General features: G+C 39.9%; 2 protein-coding genes across 3 annotated transcripts; one reads left to right on the plus strand and one right to left on the minus strand.

Moving 5' to 3' along the window:
• Positions 1-1,045: 1,045 nt before the first annotated feature.
• On the minus strand, positions 1,046-8,532 carry dnajb4 (DnaJ heat shock protein family (Hsp40) member B4). Its single transcript, XM_077514412.1, has 3 exons — positions 8,072-8,532; positions 4,558-5,165; positions 1,046-1,834 (listed from the first exon to the last, which is right to left on the minus strand). Exons 1-3 carry the CDS (start codon positions 8,280-8,282, stop codon positions 1,604-1,606), a joined length of 1,050 nt encoding a protein of 349 aa, XP_077370538.1. The 5' UTR covers positions 8,283-8,532; the 3' UTR covers positions 1,046-1,603.
• Positions 8,533-8,876: 344 nt separating this feature from the next.
• On the plus strand, positions 8,877-19,055 carry slc25a24l (solute carrier family 25 member 24, like). 2 transcript variants are annotated; one of them, XM_077513531.1, is made up of 11 exons: positions 8,877-9,012; positions 9,148-9,443; positions 9,541-9,667; positions 11,101-11,188; positions 12,682-12,793; positions 14,912-15,070; positions 15,724-15,861; positions 15,942-16,052; positions 16,499-16,666; positions 16,748-16,886; positions 18,532-19,055. In XM_077513531.1, exons 2-11 carry the CDS (start codon positions 9,321-9,323, stop codon positions 18,720-18,722), a joined length of 1,356 nt encoding a protein of 451 aa, XP_077369657.1. In that variant the 5' UTR covers positions 8,877-9,012; positions 9,148-9,320; the 3' UTR covers positions 18,723-19,055. The 2 variants fall into 2 exon arrangements, with proteins under 2 accessions (XP_077369657.1, XP_077369741.1); XM_077513615.1 differs by having other exon boundaries at positions 8,884-9,007.
• The last annotated feature ends 1,080 nt before the right edge of the window (positions 19,056-20,135 follow it).

Genomic DNA, 20,135 nt, shown 5'->3' on the forward strand with positions numbered 1-20,135 from the left:
ACCCCACGCTTGCTAGCCTCATTTGAACTCATGGAACCATTTGGACGTCAGTTTGGGCAGTCCCGATACAGTACGCCAATAATACAAGGTTAAATTAACATATTCTATAGGCGCACCGAAGATTGGACCCTGAACGTCAGTTTGGGCCAGCCAAATATGGACCTATGTTAAAAGTAGTGTTAAATTCAAGGAGGTGCGACGAAATAAAAATCAACCTTTTGGGGCTCCCCAGAATCTCAGTTTAATACACGCAGAAGCCTCCAAAAACTTACCCTGACTTGAGTTTATGCAAATAATTAAATAATTCAGTGTTAGATTCACAAAGGAACCTCGAAAAAATTAACCGTGAGCCATTTAGTGCAAGTGTGATGTATTTTGCTAAATTCAAGGCGGAGCACCCACAAATGTACCTGCTAATTATTTTGGGCCCCCAAACTTAGATATAGTCAACATTGTTACAATGTACGCTCATAAAACATTGTTAAATTCGCAGAGGAGCCCCAAAAATTGGGTCCTGAACATCAGTTTAGGCAACCTTGATGCAATATATGCTAATAATACAAAATTAAATTCACACTGGAGCCCCCAAAAATGTTTTGGCAAAGTATGTTGGGTCCCTGAATCTCAATTTGGGCAACCCTGATGCCTTATATGCTATGAATACAGTTTAATTCACAGACGAGCACCCACCAAATGGGCACGTGACCTCACTTTGACGTGTTAAATTAACAAATGAGCCCCAAAACTGGACCACAAACCTTAATTTGGGTAGCAGTGTACACTAATAATATGATAAATTCACACCAATGATACGATAAATTCAGCGACCATGAACTCAATTAACTCCCAGCTATTTTCACTGGATTTTGACTGATTTTGCAAGGCCCACAGAATATTCTGTTCTATTGCTATAAAAACATGGAACCTACCAAAAGAAAGCCTAGAGACTCTTCTTTCATCAGTTAAAACCAAAAAAACAAAGTATATTTGTATGTTTCCGTTTTGCAGCAATTAGCATTAGAACATAATTCATAATTATTCACAAACCTGTTGAAAACACTGGCAAAAACTGCTTGTTGCAACATGGCCCTGGATGATCTCTTATACTCTGTTGCCACCTGCTGGCCTTTTTTTGTAATAACTACCATTGCTTCAAGCGACCTCTTCAGGTCAGAAGCTGCATCACAGCCTTCTGTGTGCTCTAGCATAAAATATTTTAAAAAACAAACAAAAAAATGTGTAAATACGTTTTTGGTAGTGAAGGACAAAGTATTAAAAAACGTATGTATCCGTTTTTGGGTTTGAATGAGTTAACTAAATGCTCCAGTCCATATGTAAATATTTATTTTAAAATACAAGCACAATGATGACTAAACTTGTGTCACATTTTAATGAAAGGGTGAGATTGTCATTTGGCACGTAGCGCGGGACATTTATGGCTAAAACATGTGATAGCGGGGAAAGAGGCCAATGTACATAAAAGGTCCAGGCTTCCATCCACTTGGCAGCATGCGTGGTGTTTATAAAAAAAAATTAAAAAAAATAAATCCAAAATAGAGATTGCACATTCACCCGGGCACGTGTGAGCCGCCGTGGGTCACCCTTAAGTGGGTAGGTGGCGCTTCAGGACATCTTTGGCGTTGCTGGGCAACGTTTCCGGAAAGTTCACGTCAAACTCCACCACCAGGTCTCCTCTCTGCTCGGGGTTTTTGGGGAAGGGCAGACCCTGGCCCGCCACCGTTTTCCTCATGCCCGGCTTCACCACGTCGGTGATCTTCATGTTGCACGTGTTGCCATCGATGGTGGACACGGTCACCGAGCATCCGCACAACGACTGCAGAGAGAAGAAAGAAAAAAAAAACATCAACGAGCCCATCAGCCGACTTTTACTCCAAATGATCTTGAGCTGCGTGATGTCGCTTCAGGTGGTTTCCAGTCCTTCTGAATGAGCATAGTACTGCTGCACTTACTTACTGTACGTTTATGTGCCTCATCAGCATTGACAAATCGCACCTGCTCCTGCGTCCGCCCACTTGTGAGCACGATCCCGCCATGTATTTTTACCATTCCTCCTACTCGCTGCACAGATATGAATCTATCTCTTTCTCTCTCTCTCTCTCCCTCTCTGACTGTGATTCATTCGGAGTAGTTGGAACAAATATTTAAACACCATTTAATCACACTCTGTTTCCCACAGTGATATTTCCCCGCACATATTATGAGCTCTGCCGCCCATCGCTCATGTCAAGTGACAAATGTCCACAAGTGCAGGTAAGCGCCTCTATCTGACTGTTCCACAGAACCCAGCTAAGGCGGGATACTGCAGGAACTGTATGCATTTTTTTTTTTTTACACACATCCCAGGAATTGCGGGATACCCTTACAGCACAGAACGCCTCTGATAGGACCTCTAAAGATGGAAAAATGTGAGGTGTAAGTTCGGATGCTAGGCTAGGAAGTTAGCATTTAGCGACTTTAACACAGAGATCCGACAAAAAGAATACACCGATCATGATATTGTACAGTTGTCGATACAATACAGGGAGAAAACAAAGATTGTGATACTGACATTTTTTTTTTTTCAAATACTGATTTTTAACTCATTCACTCGCAGTGATTTTCCCTGAAGCAAACCCCTTCGCTCCCGGCTGTTTTACTGGATTGTGACTGATTTTGCTAGGCCCACAGAATATTGTGTTCTGTTGCTATAAAAGCATGGAACCTACCAAAAGAAAGATTACAGTCTCTTCTTTCATCAGGAAAAAAAAGTATGTTTGTATCTCTTTCCGTTCTTCAGCAATTAGTATTAAAATCTAGCTAAGTTTCATCGTCATTCGCAAACCTGTTGAAAACACTGGCAAAAAGAGCTTGCTGCAACATGGCCCTGACTGATAACTCTGTTGCCACCTGCTGGCCGTTTTTTTTTTAATAACTACCATTGCCATTACCATTGTCTTCAGTTCAGAGGCTGCATCAAAGCCTTCTGTATGCTCTCACATAAATTTAAAAAAACCCAAAAAAAAACAAAAAACGTATAACTACATTTTGTAACCAGTATAAATACGTTTTTGGGGAGTGAAGGACAAAGTATTAAAAAAACGTATACGTTTTTGGGTTTGAATGAGTAAATATAGAGATAGACCGATATGGTTTTGTTAGGGCCGTTATCGATTCTTTTATTAGTAGTCAAGGACGCCGATAACCGATATTTGGAGCCGATATTCAGGGAAAATATTGGCATCAAAATTTTAAAAAACAGAAACTCTAACTCTAAATTGTTTTGAATTTTTAAGCATGTGTTTATTGAGCAACTTTTAGGGTTCGTAAAATGTTGGCGTATAAAAATAAATAAAAAATCTTCGTCAGTAGACATATTTATTTTAATATTCTAACAAAAAGTTCAGGGATCTCCCAGGGGCATGTCTTCAAATTTCCCTATTGTTTTCTACAGTAAATAAAGTTTTCCAAAATTTCAAAATATCTAGAGCATTAAAATTTTACTTATCTTAGTTTTAATTTCAAACAAAAACAGAATGTGCAGGAATACCCAGGAATTACTTCCCTGATGTTAACACTTTTTTTTAAATTTTTATTATTATACTATTATCGGCCATACGATTCTTCAAAATGGATGATGGCGATATTTTTCAAAATACTGAATATCGGCGTCGATAACTGGTCCAGCTGATAATCAGTGTATCCCTACTTTATTAGAAAATATATTATATGATTTGACTATATTTTACACTTGTCGAGAGATACGATACCGTGAAAGAAAATGACGCTATTACAATATCGATATTTTCCCCCACACCTAGTTAAAACGGATCGAGAGCTGACACTCGTATATCGATACTGTACTGTGAGAAAAAAAAAAAACTACATTGAGATAGTCAAATATTGGTCAAGTTAACTGATATTTGACATCAAATATTTGATACTACGATATTTGACATATGGCTCGAAGTAGATACTGTACTGTGAGTGAAAATGATACGATAAATACTTCCTTGAAATTCATGATTAGTTGATGCTTGTGTATGAATATTGTACCATTAGAGAGATTATATAATATTTCCACCTAGGTATCGATACTTGATCACGAGCTGACACTTGTTTATCGATACAGTACTGTGAGAAAAAAAAATGATACATTGCAATTGTAACTGATTTTTGATATGAAATATTTGAGATTATATTTGACATGTAGATCGATTCTGTACTGTGATAGAAAATGATACCATAAATAACGATATCAATATTTTGTGCAAACCTTGGTTGAAAGTCATGCTTGTGTTTCGATTTTGATACCATGGGAAAAAGGCAAAGATATCAATATTTTCACCTTACTACCCGGTCAATACTGTATTGTTGGCGAAAATGATACAATATGTCACAATACGGATATTTTGTCCCACATCTAGTAAAAACGGTTTGATAGTTATATTGCTATTGCATCATGAACAGAAAACAACACAATTGATTTGATGACTAACAGTTCGTATCCTAGCCGTTAAGAATGATGAGTCATCAATCTCGGCCAGGTTGGCGTCTCACCTGTCGTAAGCTGACCCGGACGGGATACACGATGTTGGAACCCTCGCGCCTGAAGTGCGGATGCGGCTTGTCCTTGATGACAAACACAATGTCCGCCGGGATGGCGTTGGGCGACTCGTCCCCTTCGCGCGGGAACGTGATCTTGGTCCCTTCCTTCCATCCTCGTTTGATCTCGATGGTGAGGATCTTGTCCTCCGTGCGCATGGTCCTGCCGTCCGGGTTCAGACGCTTGCGGGAGATCTTCATCCGCTTGGTGCAGCCGTGGAAGACCTCCTCCAGGGAGACCCTGAGCTCGTGGACGATGGCCGGGTCCTGCTTGCGCCGCTGCTGCTGCTGCTGCTGCTGCTGCTGCTGCCCGCCCGGGCCCGAGTGCACGTCCCGCGGGAATCCGTTCAGGTTGAAGCTGCTGAAGGAGCCAAAGGGGTCGTTTCCGTCCACCTCCATGTCCTCGTCGTCGCGCCCGCTTCCCGCCTTGCGCCCGAAGAACATCTCGAAGGGGTTGGAGCCGCCGAAGAAGGTGGCGAAGGTGGCGTGGGGATCCCCGTGGAAGGTGTATGTGAAGGTGTTGCCTTGGCTGTCGCCGGGAGGACCGCTTCCTCCCTTGAGACCTGAAGGACACAACAAAAGACACAAATTAGTTGGCTTTCCCCTTTTTGAAGGATGCAAAGACAATAATCAAATTGTGTTTTGTCCCAACTATGTATCATTTCAGAAAATTATACACTATTTTATCACACACTATGGAAACGTGAAACCGTTTTGACTGGGCTTTGTCGTTCGAACGTATTGCAAATTCATTCACTCTAAAGTCTAAAAACTGTTGGGACAAAAAAAAAGAAAAAACCCCATTTGAGGAAAAAAATTACTAATTATCTACTTGGATCAATTTGACATGGGTTAATTTGTCCCAACTTTCTGGGTTATTTTGCACCGCTCCCCCCAAAAATTGATTTTTACATAACAACACCAAAAATTGGGTTGTTTTGCATAAAACAACCCAAAAAAATGGGTCTGGTTATAAAAAACAACACCAACAATTTGAGAAAGTTGGGTCAAATTGACCTAAATGGTGGATTATGCATACATACATATATATATATATATATATATATATATATATACACATTTTCCATTCAAAATTATTTGATTGACAAATGATTTCTGCTTCAATTTACAGATATGCACAACATTGTCAGGATCTACTCCAGTCTGCTTTGCAAGACAAAATGACAAATAGAGACATTAAAGTGTCTTTTTTTGGTTTTTTTGTTTAAACATTTATTAATTTTGTATTGTAAGTGCCCTTTTCCACAAAAACAGCATGTGGGCTACAACTGCCTTTTCCCCTTCTTCTTCTTCATTTCTAATGAAAATAAAATCGATTTTTTTGGATATTAATATCGATTTGATTTGATTCATAAGTGAGAATCTCAATTCTTTTATGAATCGATTTTTTGGCACACCCCTACTAAAAATACAGCGTATTTCCCATAATGCCACAATTTGGCATGATCTGCTTTCCTTATTTGTCTGTCAGAGCTGTTCTTTGATTGGCTGGATTATTATCAAATGACTTGAAGGTTTACGGCTTTCCCCATAAATACTGTATTAAGATTTGGTCTGAAATATTGAACCTTTAATATGTAAGACACATTTTGGACCCTATTATCAGGACAAATTCCCTCTTCATCCACCCCAGTCAGAAGGATTATTTTATAGGATGATCTCATAAGACATAAGGTACACCCTTAAAACTGCTGGGTCAAAAGAAACCCAATTTTGGTTAAAAAAAAAATGGACTGACCACCTACTTAGGTTACTTTGACCCAACTTTGGGTTGTTTTGCAACTAAACAAAGCAATTTCTTGGGTCAGGGTTCTTGGGATTGTTGTTGATGAAAGTTGGATCACAATGACCCAAGCATTGGGTCAGTCCAATTTTTGACCAAAATTTTTTTTTAATCTGTGATTATAAGAGTGTAGTTGAGCGTTTAATGTCCTTTGTCAGGGAAGGTCAACATTGGGGCAAAAACAGCATGATTGTCTTTAGTATATCGTGAACCTGGACGTAGTGGGCACTTCTCCTTTGCCGAGCTAATCCATCCACCTCACTAGTGTGGCATAGCAAGATACTGATTGGACAGCATTATTATTGAAATGCCATCATTAATTGATACACCTGCATTCTTTGTCCATAAAGAAGAAGATGCTAGTTAAGGAGGGACGTGTTGTGGACTGTTACTGTTCGGTGTGGTCTGCGGTTGCGAGGCCCGTTGGATGTACAGTGCTGCCAAATTCGATGAAATGCCTTTGGAGACAGCTTACAGTGGAGAGATGAAGATTGAAACTGACAGGCAACAGCTGTGTGGACATTCCTGCAGTCAGCTTGCCAATTAGATGGAGCCTGAAAACGTGACATTGTGATACGTGAGACGACTGCACATTTTATTGTGGGCAGCCGAAAGCTCACCTGTGCAATAATCACGCTGTCAGTATCTTGATAGGCACACCTGTGAGGTGGATCGATTATTGGTAAAGGAGAAGTGCTGACTAACACAGATTTGAGAACAATATTTGGTCTTTTGTGTACACAGTCTTACAACTTTTTAGTTTAGGGATGCAAAATGGGAGGTGGGGGGGAGTATTGTTCGGCCCATATCTTTAGGGAACATAATACAATATTGATATTTTGTGTCACACCTAATAAAAATTGATCAATATTGGACTGTGACAAAAAAAAAAAAAAAAAAAGCTTCAGCGCATCACACGATTGATTTTTCATCTTTGTGAATTTTGTCCCGTGTATTGATACCAAATTTGTTCAGAAAATGATACAATTACAACATGACATGTTAAAACCGACTGAGATTCCACGTTTGTGTATCAATACGATACCTGAAGACAATATTTCGTCCCACCCTAGTTTTGACCCTTATTTATTGATAATGATATGTCACAATTTTGATGTTTTATCTGTGTGTATTTTGACCCAACCATGATGTATATTGATACAAGATCGTTCAATAAAACAATTGGATTTATCACAGTATCAATTTTTGAGTTCTAACTGATCCATATTAGACAAAGCAGTCCCATAATAGAAAATTATGATACATCACTGCAATATTTTGTATGTTTATTTTGTTACAATATTTTGCCACAATCTCACATCGATACACTACATATTGACAGTTATCCTCACCTAAGAACTGATGGATAGTTGACACTTAAATTCAATAGCCAACTGTAGATTGAAAAATAACCTGACATAACGCAATCTGTTTAACTGACATTTGACGTCAAATTTTCAATTTTAAGATATTTGACACATGCGCTGTGAGAGAAAATGATTTGGTACATTACGACATCAGTTTTGTCCCACATTTAAAACTGATCGATGGTTGCTACGGAAAAGCTACATTTACCTATCTGATATTTTTTATTGAAATATGTAATGATGACGTCACGATAGGCTACCGAACGTGACAAATGATTGACAGTTGAAATGACGTTACCTTCTTCGCCATGCTGGTCATAGATGTCCCTTTTTTTGGGGTCGCTGAGGACCTCGTAAGCCTCCGCGATCTCCTTGAATTTCTCCTCGGCCGCCGCGGACTTGTTCTTGTCCGGGTGCCATTTCAACGCCTGCTTTTTGTACGCTTTCTTAATATCCTCTTCCGTGGCTCCTTTACTAATGCCGAGCGTTTTATAGTAATCTTTTCCCATTTTGGTTCGTTTGTCGGTTGTCTTAAACGGTGATGAAAAAGTAGAAGACGGAAGGCTGCTAATTCTGTTCGCCGGGGGGCGGGTTCGAATTTGCTCCGGACTAGCTTTCACCGAGCCGGTGAATCATCTTCCGTGGAGGATGTGTTGCTGGCGGTTATTATTCTTATTCCTCCGTGGTTGATGCCGGGTGACCCTTTAAATAGACTCGCATCTCCCTCCCTCTGCGGCGTCCATAGTACGTCAAGTTAGACGTCTGAGATTCGGCTCCTTCCACTTCCGGGTTCTAAAAGTAATATTTGTTGTTACTTTTTTTGTTACTTGTTTTTAATCAATAAACTAGCACTGTGCTGCATTAAAAAAAGACAATTAAAAATAATGTCAAGAATTAAACTTATCTTATAAAATGAAATTACAAGAAGTGGTGGCTGGCGGAGTTTGCTTTGTGTGTAGAGTTAGGCCTTTAGTCCCAATGTGTACATACGTATTTTTGTTAGATTAATGTTTCATAATAAAATAAAAAATTACTTCACGTAATTTGGGGCTACACTGATAGCTTGTGCAACATCAACTGAAACAGTTTTATTTTGAAACACCGTTTCCTGTTTTATTAACTCAGTTTAATGTGACACCCACCGCACGAAGTCAGCCGCTGTTTTAGGCACATCATTCCTCGGCGTGTTGTCAGTCACTATCCTGGTGCTCCAGCCTGCCTGCACATTATCCAAGTGAGGTAACAGCTTTGGATGTGACGTCATGATAAGCTTCTGCATTAGTCACCCTTCATTCTTGAGAGGCGTGTCATCACCTTATAATGCAGATGCAATTTCTATATTTATCATAAATCAATTATGTTATTTTTTTCCAGATTATTTAGATGATGTTATTCCGGACCGACTGGGCCAGGTGGCCACCAGCTGCAACTAGACAGCGCCACCTGCTGTATGAAGAAGACAGTGTGGCGCATTGTCTGATTTACTACCTGCCAGTGAGTCAGCACGTGAGCGAGGCTGCAGCGCAGTGCGGATCAACATCACCAAAATGGATCAGTTCCGAGGATTATTTGACAAACTGGACCGGAACCAGGATGGTTTCATCTCTTTGTCGGAGCTGCACAGTGAAATGAGCTCGCACGGCATCTCGGTGGCAGATGCTAAAGTGCAGGTAAAGCTCTTTGGCTTCCTTGCATGATGCTGACTTCATTTTCCTCAGATCAGTTAACATGTGCTTCTCTCTCATGCACGCACGCACATACACTTAGAATGTAATTAACTCCTATGATAATGACAACAATGGCCATTTGGATTACGATGAGTTTCTCAACTACATGATGGACCGGGAGAAGAAATGGAAAATTTGCTTTGACCACTTGGACAAGAACAAGAGTGGTGAGTAACTCAGTGAATTGTGGAACTAATGAATGAAATTAAAGATCATTTTAAAACAAGTTCAACAGAGTAAACCAGCGGTGTTCAAACTCGATCCTCAAGGGCCGGACTCCTGCAAGTTTTGGATGTTTGCCTGCTCCGATGCACCTGTTTGCAAAAGCAGGATCGTTATCAGGCTTATGCAGAGCTTGCTGATGAGCTTCAGGTGCGTTGGTTCATGGAAACATCCAAAACCTGCAGGACTCTGTCCCTTGAGGGCAGAGTTTGGACACCATTGGAGTAAACAATTCACCATGTAGAAAATACACTCACAGGACACAGCATTAGGTACGCCTGTCCTGCACTAGGGGTGTGCTCAAAAAATCGATACGGCAATATATCGTTGCGAGCCTCATTACAATACGCGTATCGATACGCAGGCGTCAGAATCGATATTGCTCGTTAACTTTAAATAGGCAAAAACTGTAAATCCCACAAAAGTTTCACATGCTAAAACTACTGCAAATGGCCAAAAAGTTGCCTAATTTTGAATCACATACATGTACCTTTAAAGTCAATCTTTCCTAATTCTCCTAAAACTTGCCCAGGTTCAAAATAAAACTAGTAGAAATCTGCAAAAATTTAAAAAGGATAGAACAAGTCCTATAAATCACTTAGGTTAGAGCCAATTGACTGTAAATCCCCCAAAATTGCACAGGTTAAATTCTGACTCCAGTAAATTCTATATAAATTTCACAAGTTAGAATAAGGTTACCGTAAATCTTCCAAAAGTACCGTAAATGCCTAAAAAAACAAACAAAAAACAACAACACTGCCAACACTTAACCTCATAATGTTGCATAGCCTACCGTAAATCACCTAACGATAGCACAATTAAAATAAGTCTCAACTCATCCTAATTCTGTATTCATAGAGCACATAAAAAAAAAAAAAAAACACAGCTGTAACATCTGGTTTATTCTCTCTCATTTCACTGATCAAATGGCATTCTAAAATTCATAGTGTGCATGAAATCACATCCATTGATAAAAATTAACCAATTTACCAAAATTTTGCATGGAAAAGAATGAGATTACCCTAAATCCCCCACGATAAAATTTGGCATCAGTAAATGGCTCAAAAATTGTACTGTTTAAAAATAAATCTCCTTGCAAGCCCACAAAATTCTGCAGATTAAAATAATGCTACCATAAATTTCAGAATGGTTGTGCAGGTTAAAACTAACGAAATAAATAAACTCTCTCCAAAGTAGCCAAAATAGGTGTGAATTTGTCCATAAATTTGAAATAAGAAAAAAAAAAATCCCATAAAAGTTGCATCTTTGACGGGATGTGCACGTGTATCGAAATTTAGTTTCCGTCATACATCAGCCAAAAATATTTGATGTGCTATGTTGCATGCAATAATTGCTGTGCATCTCTTTTTGTGATCAGGGCTGATTGACCAGGAGGACATCATATGTTTGTTTAAGGAGATAGGAGTGGTCATTTCAAAGGCCCACGCCAATAAAGTAATACAAATGTAAGACTCCTTTTGCCCACTAAACAACACTGAACAGCTGAACCTCTAAAGTGGAACACGATTTCAAAGTTTTGTCAAATCAATCTCACCTAAAGGATCATTGAACTATATATATATATATATATTTATGGTTTATGGTTGCTATATTTATTTGAAATTAGACACAGTCCTTATGATATAAGGCAGGGGTGTCCAAACTTTTTCATTTGAAGGAAGGACGCAAGGGCCACATAATGTTATGAAGAGAAATTGTGTTTAGTCATAAAAATTGTACAAATAATTTATTTGTGCTTTTGCATGTTTAGAAAAATTATAAACCAATATATAAACCAATTTATTTGTAATATGGCAGTCGGGTTATTAGAGTTTTGGAATTTTTGATTTTAGTTTTAATTTTGTTTTGACTTTTTTTTTATTTAGTTAGTTTTAATTAGTTTTCAGGGTGGTTCTGTTAGTTTTTTATTAGTTTTGGTTCTTTAATAAATGCTTAGTTTTAGTTTAGTTAGTTTCGGTATTAGTTTTAGTTTTTATGTGTATTACTCGTGCGCAATATTTTTTATTTTGTTTGTTTTATTTTAGTTAGTTTTGTAAACATAAAATGTAGTTTCAGTTAGTTTTCTTTTTTTTAAAAGCATCTTCGTTTTTATTTTATTTTGTTAACGAAATTGTTTTTTTTTAATTTTTGTTTTTTTTGTTAGCTAACTAAAATAAACTTTAATAGCACCTGTGTTTTTCGACACCCTCCCTTCTTAATTTGACCATCTCCAAACATTTTTGTTTTTATTTTATTTGTACAGAGTCAAATGCCCTTTTGAGCATATGTCTCGGGCCACTAAAAAGTGGACGGCGGGCCGCAAATGGCCCCCGGGCCGTAGTTTGGACACCTCTGATGTAAACTGTGATTGATTGATGATTTTATCGGGTTCTTCTTTTTTTAAATTTTTTATTTATTTATTTTTGTTTCTCTGCTGTTTGTTTGTATGTTTATATGTTCAATAAATCAAATCAAAATCAAATATTTACTTTACAGGCTGAATTTAAAGTCACATTTTACCATTCTTAACTGATATACCACAATAGAACTAAAATAAAGTCAAAACTACTTACACTTTGAAACATGTAATGCAAAGTGAATAGGAAACAGTTGCTTGGCAATCTTTTCTGGTTTTATCCTTTTGGCTATGTGCTACTTATGTTATTGATCCAGTAAAATTGTGTGTGTGTGTGATTGATGTTCAATGAATTGCCAGACCCTTTCCTGTTTACTAAAATCTTTGGTCAGACTCTCTATTGTACCATTTTTACAGTGTTGACTTTGGAGGTTCCACTACAAAATGATAAATATTCATTCACAAATTTAGTTAACACGGAATTCTACTAATACTTCTAATAACGACGGGCACAGTCACTAGCTTGTATGGCTACAAAGTGCTTCACAGGTCATTAATAAATAAACATTGCGGACTAACGATGTTGTGACATTTACGCGACAGGATGGACACGGACGGCTCCATGACAGTAGACTGGGATGAGTTCCTGCAGCACGTCATCCTCAAACCGGTGGACGACATCAGTGAGCTGGTGTCGTCGTGGAAACACAGTCTGGTGAGACTCCAAACATCCAAACATCCATCCATCCATCCATCCATCCATCCATCCATCCATCCATCCATCCATCCATCCATCCATCCATCCATCCATCCATCCATCCATCAATTTTCTTGACCGCTTACTCCTCACAAGGGTCGCGGGGGGTGCTGGAGCCTATCCCAACTGGTTTCGGGCAGTAGGCGGGGTACACCCTGAACTGGTCGCCAGCCAATCGCAGGGCACACAGAGACAAACAACCATCCACACTCACACGCACACCTAGGGACAATTCGGAGCACCCGATTAACCTGCCATGCATGTCTTTGGAATGTGGGAAGAGACCGGAGTACCCGGAGAAGACCCACGCGGGCACGGGGAGAACACGCAAACTACGCCCAGAACTTGCGTCCTCAGTACTGGGAGGCGGACTCCAAACATCCGTTTAGCCATTTTCTATCTAGCAATTGTCCTCATTAGGGTCACGGATGAGCTGAAGAATTCTGATTCTTGCCTGTACACTATTAACAGCCATTAAAAACAGTCACTAAAGTGGAAGTCAACCCAAAACAACTTTTCGACAATAATACAGGGTGATTCTAAAAGAATGACCCTATTTCATGATCAAATATTTTGTAAGTAAATGTTTGAATCAGAATGAGGGAGTTGGTGTTTTAAAGATGAGATTTCCCAGTTTTCTATAATTGTCACGTCACACTAACAGACTCATGCGTCTGACAGCGACAGCAAAAAAAAAAAATGCTCTTCACAGTTTGTGATTTTTTTTTTTCTGTGGTAAAAGATTAAGTCTTTGTTCCACCATTACCAACTGACCTGTAATACTTAAAACATCGAATAAGAACAGCGATCAATTCAGTTGATCCCGATGTGCTTCAACGTGGTTGGGAAGAATTCTCATCGTATTGATGTTTTGTGCTGCAAGCGGAGGCCATATTGAGCACTTGTAACATGTGAAATAAAACTTGACTCTTAGTAGAATACTTTTATTATAAGTGTTATTTTTTGTGCTATTTTTCCTTCATAGAATATTTGATCATGAAATAGGATCATTCTTTTTGAATCACCCACTAGTCTAATGTCTAAATATGATATTCTGGTTAATATTGCGGTAGTGGAATATGAGTTAAGCAGCAAAATCCAGCTGTTTTTATCCATCTGAGGGGGCGGCCATTTTGCCGCTTGCTGTCGACTGAAGATGACATCAATGTTGCTAAGGTCTCAGGTAACAACCAATCAAAGTGCAGTTTCAGAAAACAGGTGAGCTCTGATTGGTTGTTGCCTGAGCCCCCAGCAACTTTGATGTCATCTTCAGTCGACAGCAAGTGGCAAAATGGCCGCCTCCTGAGATGGATAAAAACGGCTGTATTTTGCTTCATAATCATATTCCAAAAAAATTAATATTAATCAGAATGTCATGTTTACACTAGTGAGGTCACATATAACATATTATTGTCAAGTAATGTTTAAAGGGCTACTTGGCTCATTGAGTCATTTTCAGCAGTAAAAAGTATTTTTTTTCTATAATTCATGTGGTAACTTCATTATTTTTCATGTACAATTAATACCTTTAAAAAGTAATTTTTCTACTTGCTGTCGACTGATGATGACATCGCCTGTGCTGAAGAAGTAGGTAACGACCAATCATGACTCAGTTTACTGAACAACCCCAGAAAACAGGTGAACCATGATTGGTCGTTACCCACCTCCTCAGCACAGGTGATGTCATCATCAGTCGACAGCAACAAGAAAAAAAAATGTTTTTAAAGGTATTAATTGTCCATAAAAAATAATGAAGTTATCAAATTAATTCTGAACAAAATATGAACTTTACACTGCTAAAAATGGTTCAATGAGTCAAGTATCCCTTTAAGGTTGACTTTCACTTTACAATATGCGATATACTGGGGGCACAAATGGGGGGGGAGTTTCTTTTCAATTTTGGAGGAATAGGACGCCTCTTGGAAATGAGAGGAACAATTTGTCCTTGAACACATTGCCAGACCAGCAAAAAATGCATCATTTGACGTCTTTTTCCGTCAATGGCAGTGAATGAGTTCATAGCGTTGCGAATGATACTCAGTTCTCAGTGTTCTGCCCTTGCTTGTGATCGGGCAGGTATTCGACGTGGGCGAGAGCCGAGCGCTAGCCATCGAGTTTCCTGAAGAGAGTTCCGGCATTGGCGCGTGGAGGAAGTTTGTTCTCGGCGCTGGTTTGGCTGATGCTGTATCCCGGACGGCAACGGCCCCCATTGACCGCCTCAAGACCCAGCTGCAGGTCAGAACAGTTGTGGATTTCTTTACAGTAGCCTAATTTGACTTCACAACCTTTATGTACCGTACTTCGATATGCCTCCTAAAAAGTAGGACAATTAGTTTATTTCGCACAAATATCGAACTGATGGTTTTTGGTCCCAGTGGTCCAGTCTTGAAACGGGCATCTTCGTGACGCCAACAGTCTCAAACTTGGGCTTTAATCTGATATTTGTTTTCAAATCTCGAAAAAAATTTGTCCTACCTTTCCTCTTTGTATTGCACCCACCCTACGAACCTCCCCAGTGCCTCAGTTGACTGATGACCAGCTGCTCCAGGAGGTACCAAAGTCAAAGTGTAAACTCACAGGGGATATATTTTTCTCTGTCACTGGTCCCGAACTTTAGAATGATTTCATTTCCCCTTCACTTTCCATTTTTAAAACCCACCTTAAAACTGACTCCAGATTATTCTTCTGTCATGACTCTGATGCACAATTTTTGATAAACCTCTTCGTGACACTCCTAATACTACCTCCAAAGACTTAAAATTTCTTGGTTGACATTGATTTCCGTGTTGGTGCCTTGAACACGTAGCAAAATGGTAAAATCCCGCCGTTTACAGGCCATGTAAAAGAGACTAGTGTGTATCAAAAAGCATTTCATGTGTCTTTTGTAGTTTTATGGATCCAAGGCTTTCTCTCGAGGCTTCCAGGAGCTTCGTGTTGGTGGCCTCCGTTCTATGTGGCAGGGCAACGCTGTCAATGTCCTGAAGGGGACGCCGCAGTCCACACTTCAGTGTCTCATTTACGCGCAGGTGCGTCTACGCCTCCTCAATCATCAAATTCTATTCAACATCTCCTTGTTTCTCATGAACGTTCCTTTGTCTGGGTTCAGATGAAGGTGTCCATGCTGGGCAAAGGTCAGGGGAGTCTGAGCGTGCAGCAGCGCTTTGGCTTGGGCTGCGTGTCTGGTGCTGTGGCTCACGCCGTCTTCTACCCTCTGGAGGTATCACATCAATCCTATGGTATTGCCAATTAGAAAACTCTGTTGTTATTGCATAAGGGGTATATTTGTGCAGCAGCTGAGGAACACTGAAGCCTATTTCTCATCGAGATCCCACAAAATTGCTGCACGAAAGCCGCAATATAAGATCAGTCATTTATCCGCTACTGCCGTTTACACAGAGAAAAGCTAGATTTCGCAGAATATTCTTATACCTTGGTGGATAGTCCTGTCTTTGGATGGTCCTAAGCCTGCTTTACAAAGAGATTCTACAAAATTACTGTTAAAAATGTAGCATGTAGCAACATGGCATAATTTGATGTCTTTCTTGCATGGTATGTGCCAAGTCTCTTTTACACGGGGACCCTGTAAAACTGGAATCATATCAACAAACACCTTACCAGTAAAGTAGAATTTTGTAGAACAGACCCTCTGTTATGTCCCAACAGGTGCTGAAGGTGCGGCTCAACCTGCAGCGTGTGGGCGTCTACCACGGCGTAGTGGCTTGCGCCCGATCCATCTACAGGGACGAGTCCTTGTCCTCGTTTTACAGAGGATTTAAGCCTAGCATCCTCTGCATGATCCCGTATGCTGGAGTGGAGTGTGCGGTCCATCAGGTAATTGGATACTCACTCGCAAACCCATGTCTGAGAACGCCTACGCTACGCTAACAGAGTCTTTATTTGTGACGCCGCTAGTCTATCATGACCTGGGCCCAAAGCGATCCAGCCTACAGCAGCGACTCCAGGCTCTTCTTCTTCAGTTTTGTGGCTTTCGCTTGCGGACAAATGAGCAGCTACCCTCTGGCGGTGATAAGAACACAACAGCAGGCGCAAGGTAGTGGCCTCTACCAACACATACAGTAGAGTGCACCTTGATTGGTGTATGTCAAAATTGTAGAAAATTGTCTGTTGAGTCTGTATTCTTGACTCTTACACTGAAGCTATTATGACAAATCACTCGTGTGCTTTTGTGCTAGCCAGGCATATTAAGATAACATTAGCAGGTGGGTTATTCTAAATGTTGTCAAACTGGCTCAACCAGTGACCAACCCGCACTTGTTTACGTCACCTAAATAGTATTGGTTTGGTGCAATTGGACCAGGTCCTTGGTTTTGCTGATAAGGTACTGTGCAGTGGAAAAGGGACTGTTGTTGGTCATTTCTGTGTTTCTGGTATATTTCACAAAGCAGACTCAACAAACTCTGAGATTAACCCTGAACAAGTTGACATACCCTCAGATTCCAGCACAGCTGATTCCAGTGAATTATATCAACGCTGAGTAGTTGCACCTGGAGTTACCACCAGACTTAAGGCCCCGTCCACACGAAAGCCCGTTTCAATGTATCCTCACACATTTCTTACCGTTTGGGCAGTTCGTCCACACACCGGCGCTGTTTCAGAGCTTGAAACTTTTGGAACCGGGCTCCAGAGTGGAAAGATTTCGAAACGCGCCCCGGGCGTTCCAATGTGGACACCACACGTGGGATACTCCTCCGGTGATGATGTAATTCTCGTGTGACTGTGCACGAACCGCCAGTCTGTCAACAATATGGCGGATAGCCGTGTTGTCGTTTTGCGCAACGTCCTTAGCTTATTTATGCTTTTACAGCAAAATGTTTTGCGTGATGTTGTACTTGAATCACCCGGCATTACCACCTCTCCTGTGTTCGTCTCACTGATCTGTATATATTACTGGATAGCCGATAGCCCATCCACGCCCGTGCAAGCCGTTGAAGCGACAGGGCAGCCATCTTACGCCTCCCATCTCGCGAGTAGACTACTATTTAAAGTAAACTACTTTGAAGAACTTTTTTTTTATAGCTCAGTTGCTAGGCCCCTGTTGTGCTAAGTAATGTCTCAAATGTTCTCTAATTTTGACACTTCAAATGTGTAGGATCGTATACCGAGAAACGTTTCTTTGGAGGAGTAATATGGCGGCCTCGTGGCTCTTCAGATCACTGGTTCGTCTTCTTCGCCGATTCTTCTTCTACGCTTTCTGTGAACTCACTGTGGCAGCGCTACAGCGCCACTCCAGACTTGGCATATATTAATTCCCTGCGCAATAAAGTGGCACCTTCATCAATAGGGTCATTGTCAAAAGGACATGCCATGTTTGTGACAAAAGTGAACTTTACACTACAGACTATATGGCGTATTTACACAAAAAGAATGAATGAGGAAATGAATTGTCGTGTGTGGCTGAAAGGAGGCGGGTACAGGGAAAAACTCAAGATTCACTGTGAAAAACCTACTACCTACCAGGTTAGATTCATGGACAATGTTACTTTGGTAACTGACTGAGAGCTAAAATTACCTCTTTTTATGACACAGGCTAGAGTTACCTCTAATTCTCTGGTTTCAGTTTACATCGCTTTCTGAAACGGAAGACACAGTGTTTCCCCACATTGAAGGGTTTTCTTGACTCAGCGTTCTCACTAAACCTGCTTTGTGAAATACAACCCTGCTTTCTGATTTCCCAGCTGTCTGCTTCGGCTCACACGCCACGTCGTCGGGCGTCCTGCAAGGGCTCATCGGGATATACGAAAGACACGGACTACGAGGGTACTACAACGGAATGGGCGCCAGCTTCGTCCGGGCCGTTCCGTGCGCCCTCATGAACTTCACCTTATGCAGAACGTTTGAAAATATGTTTTCCTCCACGGGCACATGAGGTTTGGCAGAGACGTTGAATCGTGCGTCACACAAAATCTGCCGAAACAAATATGCAACCTTTGCCTCATGTTTGTCAGTGTTCCAAGCAATAATTAAAAAAAAAAAGTGTCATTTTTGCTCAGATCAGCCACATTGGATGGTCTGACTCATGCACAACTGAAAAACGTTTTGTTTTGCCCACAAGCAAATGATTGTTGTTGTTGTTGTTAAATGTGTGTAAATTATGTGTAATGTAATGTAAATGTCTCGCTGAACTGTCCTCCACTGTGTGGAGCCAATCTTTACATGTCATTACCGCCCATCCATAAATGTACTAACTAATCATACTTTCTATCCATATTGTATGTTTATTTGATCCATCTTATGTGTATTTGATCTATTAGTTTCTATTTAATCCATCTATATTCAAACAGCTGATTCCAATATTTCTAGCTAGTCCGAGCTATAGTTCTCTATTATCTGTCCTTCAATCTTGTTTAGGGTCACAGACAGGTGCGCTGGAGCCTTTTTCAGCTGACTTGGCCCAAAAAGTGTATTACACCCTGGACTGGTCAGTCGTCAGTCAGTCGCAGAGCACATAGAGACACATATTCATATTCATACTAGTGGGAACCACTGACCAGGTTATTTTAGTTAATGAAAACTAACAAAAAAACTAAAACAAAAATAAAAAAAAAACCCAATTTCATTAACAAAATAAAAAATGAAAATGCTTTTAAAAAAAATAAAAAATAACTGAAACGGCATTTTACGTTTACAAAACTAACTAAAATTAACTATAATGTTCACAAAAATGTCCTTCGTTTTAGTCTTTCGTAATTAATTTAATACATGAGCCTTTGGGGATGATTTAAAATGTGATTTTTAAGTATATTTATTGGAATATATATCAGAATAACAGTGACATCGTCTAGCAGCAGCCAATAGAAAAGCACCTTCAGATGACGTCGCTGCTAGGCGACAATTTTTCATGCTTGACTTTTGGCGCCAATGGCTTTTTCCATTTAACTCAGACGAAATTCAACATTAGGTAAGAAATGTGTTACTTTTCTAATTTTATTTTTATTTATTTACATTTTTTTAAAATTTATTTTATGTTTTTCTCATTTAAATATTACGCACAAGTAAATAACCCTAGTGGTGGGAATTGAACACGCATTGTCTGCACCAAAGTCAGGTGAATGTGTCACTGACTCCGCTCCACCTATCTCTATCTCGAGAATAGAGAATTTCTATTACTCTATCTGCAGAAAGATATTCTTTTCCCTCTCTAACTCTCTAACGGTCTCTCGTGCCCTCCATAAATGTGCTGTGTTCTTTAGCTTCTAATTTCTTTTTCTAAATAACGGAGGGTCAAAATGTAAAAAAACTAAAATAAAAATAGAAAGAAAATCCAACCTTTATTCATGGT

The sequence above is a fragment of the Festucalex cinctus genome, chromosome 1 (assembly GCF_051991245.1).
Source record: "Festucalex cinctus isolate MCC-2025b chromosome 1, RoL_Fcin_1.0, whole genome shotgun sequence".
NCBI classification, from domain to species: Eukaryota; Metazoa; Chordata; class Actinopteri; order Syngnathiformes; family Syngnathidae; genus Festucalex; species Festucalex cinctus.